A 10,931-nucleotide genomic window follows, 5' to 3' on the forward strand; every position below is an offset into this window, starting at 1 on the left:
GGGATGGGTGTCACGAAGCGAAAACGGTTCGCGCACCGGCCTTTCTGTCACTGAGGGAGACACAGCCAGACAGGCCAGCATGCCTCACGAGTCGGGAGAAAAGGGAAAATCCAGCGTCATCCCCCAGGTGGTCCGCTCCTCAGCAGGCCCTGTTTAATTGTGTCCCTTTACACCGACACTGTCGAAAGCTGTGTTTATTTGGAAACAGTGCTCTTTTTAAGCATTTCACTTGAGTTTGTTCTACGATGTCTCACGTCGATAGTGGGTGTAATTGGGAGTGCACAATCGTCCATCTCAGTGATTCAAACAGACAGTGAAAACACTGATTGAAATACATTATTGTTCCTTCAGAAAACGCCTTATGAAAAGGTAATATATGTGAAAACCGGTAGGAAATACCAATGAGAAGTCAGTAGAAAGCACTCATTTCTGAAAACACCTTAATAAGTGTTTTAAGGAGAAAGAGGAGCCCTCAAAGCTGTGGGCGAAAGACTTCTCCCCTTCCCACCACCAAATTTAAAGACTGCAGAGCCCGGAAAAGCAAATTCAGAGCTGATCATTGCAGACAGGTTATTTCTACCAACGAGGTCTCAAATGCGGTTTTTTTATGGTGTTTATAATGTCACTAATTTATTAATGTTTGCGTTTTTAGAACCTAGAAATGTCTTTTTCAGATTATCTGTATTCTTTTGCCTTTTGAACAGTGTAACTATTCGAGTGTAACTTAAATACTGTGACTAGTTCAAATGTTACTGAAGATCATTTTATCTTCAATTTCCTTTGCACAAGTTTCTTTACTATTAAAAAGTTACACTCACAAGAAAAAAAGGGAAGTGTGGCTTTCAAACTGAGTCATTGCTCAAGTGTGGCTGTACCCTCATGCTTCCCAGTGTGACCTCATGGTCATAGAAGTTTGGGACCAGAAGGAACTAGAAGTGACTTAAGCAGAAATCACACAGCCCTTTCGGGCCCAGAGCCTTCCACCACCCACGCGGTTGCCTAAATCCCTCTGCTTCCACCTCTCCAATTTGGGGTGACGTGGAAGCAGTCGCCTTCCAGTACATTCGGACAGTCCAATGCAAACACTTTGGAGACCCGGCCCCCACGTGGTCCGCCTCCATGCCCAAGAGCAGAGGAGTGGGGTGGGGGTGGGGCCTGTAGACTCCGCGGGGGGCCCGGCTGCGGGCAGGTGGGGGTCTCACAGCTTTTGTTTGCAGGCCTGGCTGGCAGAGGTGGAAGGCAGGCTCCCGGCGCGCGGCGACCAGGCGCGGCGACAGAGCGGCATGTACGACGGCCAGACCGCGCCGGCGGTCAACAACTGCGCGCAGGACCGGGAGAGGTACAGTATCTGAACGGCCCTGCCCTCTGGCGAGCGGGACCCGCTCTGTGCTCACGTCCCGATTCTGGACCCCGGACGCCAGCGGGTCTGCGGTGCCCGAGCTGTGGTTTTCCCAGGGCGCGCGAGGAGCACGCGGCTTGACTTACGGTGACCTTGGTGCCCGCGCTGCGGGGGGGGGGGGGGCGGGGGGGGGGCAGGGGGCGGCGCCCGCCAGCGCTTGGCTCTTCGGGGGATGACTTTGCGCCCTCGCTGGGGTCGGTGGCTATAGTGGCTGTGCGTTTTGCTTTCTTGAGCAGCCCGGATGGCAGTTACACGGAGGAGCAGAGCCAGGAGAGTGAGGTGAAGGTGCTGGCCACGGACTTCGACGACGAGTTTGACGATGAGGAGCCCCTCCCCGCTATCGGGACTTGCAAAGCCCTCTACACGTTCGACGGTAACACCTCCTCCGCCGGGGCTCCCCACTCTCCATCAATGGCCCGAGTCACTCCGCTTTTGGGGGGTGTGACTTTTGAAGCCTTCCAGATCTTTCTCTTATCACTCCTTTGTTCTGCTCATAGTGTTTGTCAGTATTTATTGCTATTATTATTGTTTTGATGGCTATATATTTCGCCCTTTGGTCCGTATAATTTAACAACTTTCAAAAAGCCTGATTGCAGCGGGTAGTAGCACATAATGATTATTCCATCCATTCGTTCAATGTCAATAGAGCTCCTGCCTTGGAAAGCCCCGGAATCAGGGTGCGATGCCGGAGGCGTCCGGCCTTGGAGAAACAAAGCAGACATGCGTTTAGGAGAGGGCGGCTCGCAGGACTTAGCAGAGCCAGGGTACCTAGCGTCGGGGCGGGGCGGGGTTCCCAGGGGTTCACCCGAGGGCGAGGTCATGTCCTTGAGGGCATTTAGAGAGCTCGCCAAGCTGCGGTGTGTCAGGGGCCTGGGCACCACCCAGCCCGCTGCAGGTGAGGACATCACGGGGCTCCTGTGGCTGGAACTTGGGCGTCTTAGGAACATAAGACTCAGTGAGGCGGTGCCTGTGGCTGGGGTGACAAATGCTGAGGAGCTATGGAAAGTCTCCGAGCAGAGTCTGGCCACAGGCAGGGCTGTGTCTGAGGACATGTGCAGTCACGAGCGCAGGGGTGTAGGGGCGATGAGAAACGGGGGGAGTGGTTAGAAGGACAGTGAGTTCGGTTAAGTTGGGGGAGCCCTGGGGTAAACGAATTTCACAGATTTCTTTACTGTGGAACTTTGCAGAGCCTTTAATACATTAAATGTCCATTATGACAAAAGAAGCAAGAGAAACACCAGGTTAAATGTTCCAATTTTACTTCTTGTCCAAACCGTCTCCTCCACCACCCCCCATGTCCCCTCTGAACCCCCTCAACAGCTCCCTAAACAATGTGCCTTTCCGAATACTGTTCGGATAGCGGCGGCCCATCTTTTGAACTTATCTTAGCAGACGGCCACGGGGGCCTCGATTAAGGGATAATGACGGAGATGCTATAGCTCAGACTCGTGGCTGATTGGAAGCGGGGCTGGAGCGGGGAGGGATCAAAGATGATCCCCTAAGCTGCGTTCCGGGGCGGTGGGGACGTCTGTCCGTTGAAATGGGAACGTGGGTGGGGGACCGCGTACGGCGAAAGCCAGGAGCCCAGGCCCACCGTGCTGCGCGCCAGCTGTCAGGGCAGCGTCGAGGTGGAGGTGCGCTCCGGGCGGAAGGAGGAGGGGGGCCTTAGCTGCAGGGAAGAACCCGGGCAGCCAGAGAGAAGTGGGGGTGGTGTGGAAGGAGGTGCGGTCCAAGCCACCTGAGGGCTTTCACCCCGAGAGAGAGAGTCAAGGGCGGGGGAGTAGAGAAGAAGACAGAGTTTTTCTGCCCTCGCGGAGGGAGGCGGGAGGAGTTGGAGAAGCTTCTCTGTGGAGAGATGGACTGGAGAGAACTGGATGCTTCTGGGCCGGAGAGGGCGTCTGGGGGGTGGGGGGGGGGGATGGAGGAGGGGCCGTGCCTCTGAGGACCCACCTGACACTTCAGCCACACTCATTTCACTCCGCCAAGCTCCCTGTTTGCTCTCCGCCTGGATGGGACCAGAAACCTGACATTTGGTGCCGTTGCTTTTCCAGGTCAGAATGAAGGAACCATTTCCGTCACCGAAGGAGAAACGCTGTACGTCATCGAGGAAGACAAAGGCGATGGGTGGACCCGCATCCGGAGGAGCGAGGACGAAGAGGGCTATGTCCCCACTTCGTACGTCGAAGTCTATTTGGACAAAAATGCCAAAGGTGCTAAGACTTATATTTAATACAACTTAAAAAAAAAAAAAACTTTACAAAATTGGAGTTGTTTCTCCCCACAACTGTGACTGTTACAGGCAGTTCTTCAAAAGACGATGGAGAACATCACTGTACTTGTCCTCAGTGGGCATCAGGCACCTCACACCTGAATCTCCTTGTCTAGTCCTGATTATAATCGAGTTGCTGATGAAATGTCATGTGGAAAGCTGCCAACTGCCAATTTACAGCTGTGTCATTTGAAATATGGTAAACTTGTCTTCTTTTGGCAGCATCTGTAGATAGCCAAAAAAAAAAAAAAAAAAAAAAAAGGCTTCCTTGTAGCTTGTAATCAATATTTCTGAATTTCAAAGTCCGCATACATCATAGGGGTGCAGAAGACTTTAGTTCTCTTATTTCTATTTAGTATCTGCCACAAATCGAACCACTGTAGAATGTTACATTTTGTTAGTTAATTAGTTGAACCGTGAGAGTTTGTTACATCTTACTTTCACTTTGGAGAAAGTCGTAAATCACAGCTCCCCCTTCTTGAGTAAAAAAGCAAATAAGATTCTTTCTTTGGTACCAAAAGTATGTATTTTTACTTAACCTGGTTAAGATCATTGTTACAGTATCGTGATTATCATATTATGTCTGTTGGATCCCAGAAAACCAAATGAAATATGGAAAGGTTTGGTCAGTTACACCTAGTTGATTCTTACACATGCCTAGTGAGCTGCCTTCTGCCAGTCAACAGTTGATCAAACGTGCTAGTGCTATTTAGATAAACTTACATGAAACAGCTTCGTTTTATTCTGTCGGAGGTTTTGTGGCAGGTGGAGCTGTACTCAGCTGACGCCTCCCACATGGGGCTGTACGTAGACATAGCATTTGCTTCTGCACACAGATGCAGATCCAAGCACATTGCTTCTTTTTTTTTTTTTCAAATTTAATTAATTTCTAATGTGAACTTGATTTAGAAAAGGCCTGTAGATTCCGATTTCCATAGTTCCCTGCATATTATCTTTTTGCCTTAAGCTCACATTTATATTAATGGGAGTAGTACAGATGGAAAAGAGATGTTAAAAAGAAAGTTACAATCTATATTTGAAAAAAAAAATTAAGTAAATAATGTGTGTGTGTGTGTGTGTGTGTGAGATTCCCCCAATTACTCCAGCACAGAGATTTTCAGAGGGGAGATTTATTTTAAATCAATGGCATATTTAAGACCCCAAGTATGAAGTTACTGAAAATCATTTTAGAATTGCTGCTCATTTCATAGAATTAACAGTAGCCAGAATAAAATAAAATGTTTCACCATCTTGAAAGGAATCTGGGTCACATGGGGATTTGCATGTTGAAGTTGGCAGGGCGGGCAGTAAATTGGTCACATGCAGAGATGAGCACCAAGCCCGGCACTTGTGCCCATTTCGAAGATTGACCCTGAGATCGCCAGAGAACAGCTAGAAATGGGTCAGAATGAAGGTGTCACCTTGAGGTTCTCTTTCTATTTGGCTTCAAAAATGATTCCTGTCCTTCCTACTTTTAAATAGGAAATTAGCTCCTTGCCTCAACATCGGGCTCCTTTTCTAAGCGCCAGTCAATCTGAAGCTGATTCTTAAAAGCCACAGCAGCAAACGGGGGTGGGGAGGGATGTGGCAGGAGGTACCGGTGCTTGTCGCAGATTCCAGCAGAAGAAGTTCGCTTACCGTTCTCACAAAGGCCACCGGGGTGGAACTTAGGAACCTTTACTTCATGACAGCCTGATAGTTAAAACACTTTTTGTTTTTAAAAAATTATAGAATCTCAGGAACTTGCAGAGATAGTGGAGAGAGATCCGGAGACCCTTCACCTGGTTCCCCACCCCCAACCCCATGGTTGTATCTGACGCAATTGTAATACAGTATCAAAAGCAGGAAACCCCCTCCCGTCGGCCTGATTTTTTTTTTTTAATATAATTTTGTAATTCAAATTCCTTTGGAATAATTATACTTTTGCTGACATAATATTGATAAAGGCACTCAGCCTGAACCCAGACCTCCCTCTTGGGGGACATATTTCAGTCCTCTTTTTTTAAGTATTGCAAAAAAAAAAAAAAAAGGTCAGCTGAGCCTTCACCACAGGGCCATGCTTTAATGAGCAGCAGGAGGTCGCCCTTTAGGTCTGTCACCTGTGAATGGGAGACCCTGCCGTGTTACCATCTCACCTTTATCCGGTGAGGAACTCACTTCCAGAGTAGGAACTGCTGGGGAAAAGCAAACTAACCACTGAAAAAGCCTTAACGTGGGGCAAGAGAACATGAGCCCTTTACACACCAGCCTCGAAAAGTATGGCTTCCCGCGAGGTTTCGTTCGTTTTCCTTTGACGTTGTGCAAATTCCATTCAGAAAATAGCTCAGTTGATTTTGGGGGGGCAGGTTTGGCGCCTGAAGTATGATCATTCATGTGAGTCGCACACCCCAGAACCTGGAGCTCATGGAGCCCTGTGATCCTGACCAAACAGGGGTAGATATTCTACAGATTCATTTCCATCTAGTCAGAGCATGAAAAATGCATTGACGCGATTCCCAAGGAATCAGGAATTTCCCTTTCGGTCTGAAGTAGACTTTGTTTTCGTCCAATAGTTATCTGTTAAAATAAAAGAAACAAAGTCCCAGCTTGTTTATAAAGTTTTTTTTTTTTTTATTTTAGAGATAAACTTAGAGGTTACCAATGTGTATGTGAAAAGAAGCCTTCCCACCCCCGCCACCCCCCCCCCCGGTCCGGACCCCCTGCCCGTCTGTGTTGAGTGTGCGTATGTGTGTGTGTGTGGTGTCTACGATGTGACTATTTAATAATCGCCAAAACATTCGGACTAGAGGAACTTTCAATTGGTCAACTGGATTGTGACTATCTTCTTTTATGGTTTCGTTTTGTTGTTGTTGTTGTTTTTAAATTGCTTTCTGTTAAACTCGTCCGGTAAACCCCCTCCAATATATTTGTATGGACTGCGATTTGAAAACTAAGAAGGATTACTTGAATTCCGTTTGTTTTAACGTTTTGCTCTTTTATCTGTTTGTTTTACTGGTGATTCCGCTGCCTCATGTCCTGACCTTTTTGTTTTTGTGGAAGGACTGTGTCACGGGTAGGTAGGGCCCTGCGGCCGCTCCTCGCTTGAGTTTATAGTAGACACTTGGGTTCTGAGTAAGTTTCGTGTGAATACGGCCGACGTGGTTGTTTCTCTCTGTCCTTATCCTAAACGAAAAGACTGTCTGGCACTTTTTAGTTGTACCCTCGTACCTGCCTCTCTAATAAACGTTATATTTTTCTCAGCGTTGTGTATTTTAAATGATTTTACACCTTTCTGAGAAAGCGATTCTTTGTATTCCAAGCGTTTAACTCTTGCGTCTTCAGTAATGGGGGAATTTTCTAGCCAAATGCTTTTTAAAAATCCTGCTCTTGCCTCCTCTTACGTGACGGCGCCTTCTGTTTCTACCCCGTGTGCACCTAAGGGCTTCGAGAGTCTGTCTCTGGCTTCTCTTCTCCGCCCGTCCGCAAGATGAAGAACTTTGACTGTTTGTGGGGAGTACACATTGAGTAACAAGCTTTCCTTTTTCACCGAAGATGTTACATGTTACTGCTAAAGAACTAAGAGTGCCAGTCTGAGAGAGAACCGGCCTTTCAAAGCCCAGTTTATTAGAAAGATGACTCGGGGTGGACGGGGGCCCCCTCTTCTGCGTGGGCTTCTCTAAGGAAACGTGGGAGATAAAACCGTGAAAGTTCTTCATCTGTGGGGCCCTGTGGTAACCAATTGCTCTGAAGTCCTCCCCACCTCCCCCTCCCCCCTCCCCCCAGGGCCGGCTGTCCAGAATGGCCGCCCCTGCCCCCGCCCCTCCCCTTCACCCACCCCCCCCCCCACCTTCCTTTCTAACCCCATGTTTTTCTTTCTCTTTCTGTTTCTGTTGTAGATTCCTAAAGGTGGTTAAGGAGCCAGGGGACAGCCCTCCCAGGAGAAGCCCTGCGGTCTGCTTGTCTCCACAGGCCTGCTTGGCGCGCACGTGGACAGATGGCTCCCGGGCTGGGCTGGAGTGTGGCCCTCAGAATCTCAGCCTCGAGTGACACCCCCCACCGTGCAGCTGCTTGCCTTTTCTTTCTTTTCCTTTTACAGCATGTTTCACGGGGTCCACCTCCTTCCATGGCCCAGTCGGGGGCCGCCTCTCCTGGGGACAGGTCTGTCCCCAGCCCAGTTCCCACCCCACGCAGGGCCATGGAAGGTAGCTAGACACACACTCCCGCCCTATCCCCCAGCCCCCGCCTTGGCCCTCAGTCCACCTAGCCCGGCCCGGCCTGGCCTGTCCATGGTTCACACTGTGCCTTTTGTGAAAACTTTGCCACTGGTCTCCTGGGGAGACTAACAGAATCTGGACAAGGTGGGTCAGGCGTGTGCCACGTGGACTGAGCATCCAAATGTCGTCGAAGCTGTCCCACGTGGTTTACATTAGAAAATACGCATCTTTTCCCCGGTCCAGAGAGCATGCGGTGGGCCTTGTCTGATGATGGGTCCTCGCCGCACACTAAACAGTGGCCCTTGCGACATCTCATGGCCTGAGTGTCAGCGGTGGGCCTGGGGATATACACCCACATACACCCGCGTGCACGCACGCACGCGCGCGCGCACACACACACACACACACACACAATATTGTTGTTTGGGGCCCTGTCTTTAGTGGCCCAGAAAGGTCCACACTGGAAGTCAGCCTCCAGCTTGCGGGCCAGCCCTGCCGCCCAGCCTGTGTCCCCCTTTCAAAGGGTGGCAGGTGGCCCCAGCCACCTTCTACACACCGTCCTCCTGTAGCCGAGAGCCGCAGCCGGGACGCTTGGTGAGCAAGTGTCTCGCGCCCACAGTAGCTCGCGGCAAAGAGAAAATGCCCCTCTCTCCATGAATCCCAAGGTTCGCGTCTTAGCATTTGAGCGCTTTCGTCACCAAAGACCCTGTGCGCTCGTGGTCCTGCAGGTGACCCTGTGGCTTCGGCTTCACCCTTCTTCACGCATTCTCCAGGCCACGGAGTTAACTGAGTCCGCTTTTTGAGCTGCGTTTCCTTCCTCTTGCGGATCTTTGAGGAAAACCTGAGGTCGCGTATCCCGCGGCCGCTCATGCCTTAGAGCCCCGTAGCTTCCCTTTTTCGGTGCAGAAACAGTCAGAAGAAGTCACTGGCTGTGAGTTTCTGTCAGCGGGGCCCCATCGGAGGCCCAGGGAAGGGAGGGGACCTCTTCTTTCATTGGCTTTTTGGTAACTAGGTGGGCACCTTGAGCATCCTCAGTTCTCCTCGACGTTGAGCAATCTAAGACAAGGACAGAAATGGCAGGTCCAGAGGGTTGGCCCTACACGTCCAGGGGTAGGAAAATGGCTCCCCTCAGCAAACCGGGGTTGGCCACACGTCACCTCAGTGACTAGAAGCATGAGCAGGCGAATGCCTGGGGTTTGCAGGTGGAGAGGAAGTGGCTTCGGGCTGAGTGCTAGTGAGTGATGGGGCCTGCGCCTTCTCTCACTTCCTCCCCCGGAAGCGAGGCTAGGCTGGGGGTCGGGGTGGGGGTGGGGGGTCTCAGGGCTGCCACATTAGCAGCAGCTTGGGTGGCCCACTGTAGCATACATCAGTCTCGCGCGAAGACGGTGACGTTGAAGCCAGAATGCCAACAGCGCGCAGAGTGTGGGCCTCGCCCCCGGACCAGCAGGTGCGTGGCTGAGGTGGGCAGTCCATCCCAGAGGTTCCGCGCAGGGCTCCTTTGGCACGGCGACCGGGTCTCTCCAGGAGCGTATGAGTTTCGCCAAGTCCCACTGACCGCTCTCCACAAGGATGCTGATGGTTTTTTAAAATCGGATCTTAGAGCCTCAGTAATGCATGTGCATTGCATCTTTCGTATTATGGGTCAGGATAGATTAATTTCTTGCAACATAGGGGGAAAGGTATAAGCTGCAGCAATTTGTTCCTTTAACGTGTGTTAAACCCAGAATAGAATATGCTGTGTCCTCTCGTATCCTCTGCACCTTTTGTTTTTTTTCTCTCTCCCCTTCCGGACCACCTGCATCCAAACAAGAATGGGTGACAAGTGCTTTTTGACGTGAACCTTGGCGTTTGCTGCTTCTCTACCGATCTGTGTGGCCGCGTGGATAGGCAGGGCTGCACCGGCTGGGCTGATTAGAGGAAACAAGTTATTACATGGTAGTCGAGATGTATCATGCACTCTGGGAAGCCTACTGTGAAGTCATCTATCATCACAGAGCAGTTTGCATAGAGTAGAAACGTGGAATTCCCCCATGTGCCTCTCGCTGTCCCTCGTTTCCTGCCTGTCATCTTTCCACCAATGCTAGAATATTGTCGTGTTAGAAGAAGGACGAATTTATTATTATTTTTTTTAAATAATCTGCCCTGAAAATGGCTTCAAAGCAAAATGAGAGTTGTCATTGAGCCAGTTCCTCCCTTGCTGGATGGGAAGACGTTCGAAGGCAATGGAACGCTGGAATGGGGGTTTTCCTTCAGGGTTTTTTTTTTTCACGCTCATTTCGAAGCTTTCGGGAGACGCTCGGGCGGCATGAGCCCTTGGCTTGTCTCACCAGTGGGGAGCGCAAAGGCCACTGATGCCTTTTGGGGGCAGCTGTAATTACAGAAGGAAGTTTACTGAACATTTAAAAAAAAAAAAAAAAGATGATGGCGTTGCTAAGTATTTTTCCAGAAATTTCAGGTTCAGACTTAATGGCTCTGCCTCCTGTGCTTCTGTCATGAAAACAACTTCTTTAAAAAGTGGTCCAAGGTTCTGTCTGAACCTGACGTTGATTTATTTGTGTGTGTTGCACTAACTTTAAACGTTGGAGGCATTTTTTAATGTCGTCAGGGTCCGTCGCCGTCGTACAGGTTCTGGAATCGCCCGTTTGTCTCTGGAGATGGAATTAAACCAAATAAAGTGTTCCATTGGAAGGCTTACGTTGACCTTGTAACTACATGTTAATCCTCTAAATGTTCAATAAAAGTATAACTTCTGGCACTGTATCAAGGGACTGTTTTGTCGCACAGAGAGGTGACCTCGGCCTCGGATTCCCTGGGGTGAGCGCTGGGCCTGGGCTCTGGTCTGCACCTCGATGATTTCCTGCGTCTCTCACCGCCATCTGCCTGGGGAGGGGCGCGCCACCTGGCTTACGCTCACTGCCACCCCCACCCACTGGGGGAGAAGCTGTCAGACGTCGGAGGAGAGGTGGAATTCGGGCGGTCAGTCCAGGGATTGGGGGAGGCTTCTGATGACCTGGAAGGTTTTTGTTTTGTGTGCAGACTCTGCTGGCAGCGACTCTAGGTGTTCGGAGAC

The 10,931-nt window shown here is 50.3% G+C and overlaps 1 protein-coding gene across 14 annotated transcripts in view; it reads left to right on the forward strand.

Moving 5' to 3' along the window:
* FNBP1 (formin binding protein 1) overlaps window positions 1-10,621 on the forward strand; it is a 108,716-nt gene extending 98,095 nt beyond the window's left edge. For 5 of the 14 annotated variants that reach the window (XM_036218083.1, XM_036218087.1, XM_036218089.1 and 2 more), the window contains 5 exons: window positions 1,218-1,339; window positions 1,633-1,772; window positions 3,451-3,609; window positions 6,708-6,720; window positions 7,544-10,621. In XM_036218083.1, the coding sequence (XP_036073976.1) occupies window positions 1,218-1,339; window positions 1,633-1,772; window positions 3,451-3,609; window positions 6,708-6,720; window positions 7,544-7,694 (585 nt within the window). In that variant the 3' untranslated portion in view covers window positions 7,695-10,621. Of the gene's footprint in view, window positions 1-1,217; window positions 1,340-1,632; window positions 1,773-3,450; window positions 6,909-7,543 lie in introns of those variants that run through there. The other 9 variants (XM_036218084.1, XM_036218088.1, XM_036218090.1 and 6 more) reach the window with 4 other exon arrangements.
* The last annotated feature ends 310 nt before the right edge of the window (window positions 10,622-10,931 follow it).

The sequence above is a fragment of the Rousettus aegyptiacus genome, unplaced genomic scaffold, assembly GCF_014176215.1.
Source record: "Rousettus aegyptiacus isolate mRouAeg1 unplaced genomic scaffold, mRouAeg1.p scaffold_m13_p_3, whole genome shotgun sequence".
Lineage (NCBI taxonomy): Eukaryota > Metazoa > Chordata > Mammalia > Chiroptera > Pteropodidae > Rousettus > Rousettus aegyptiacus.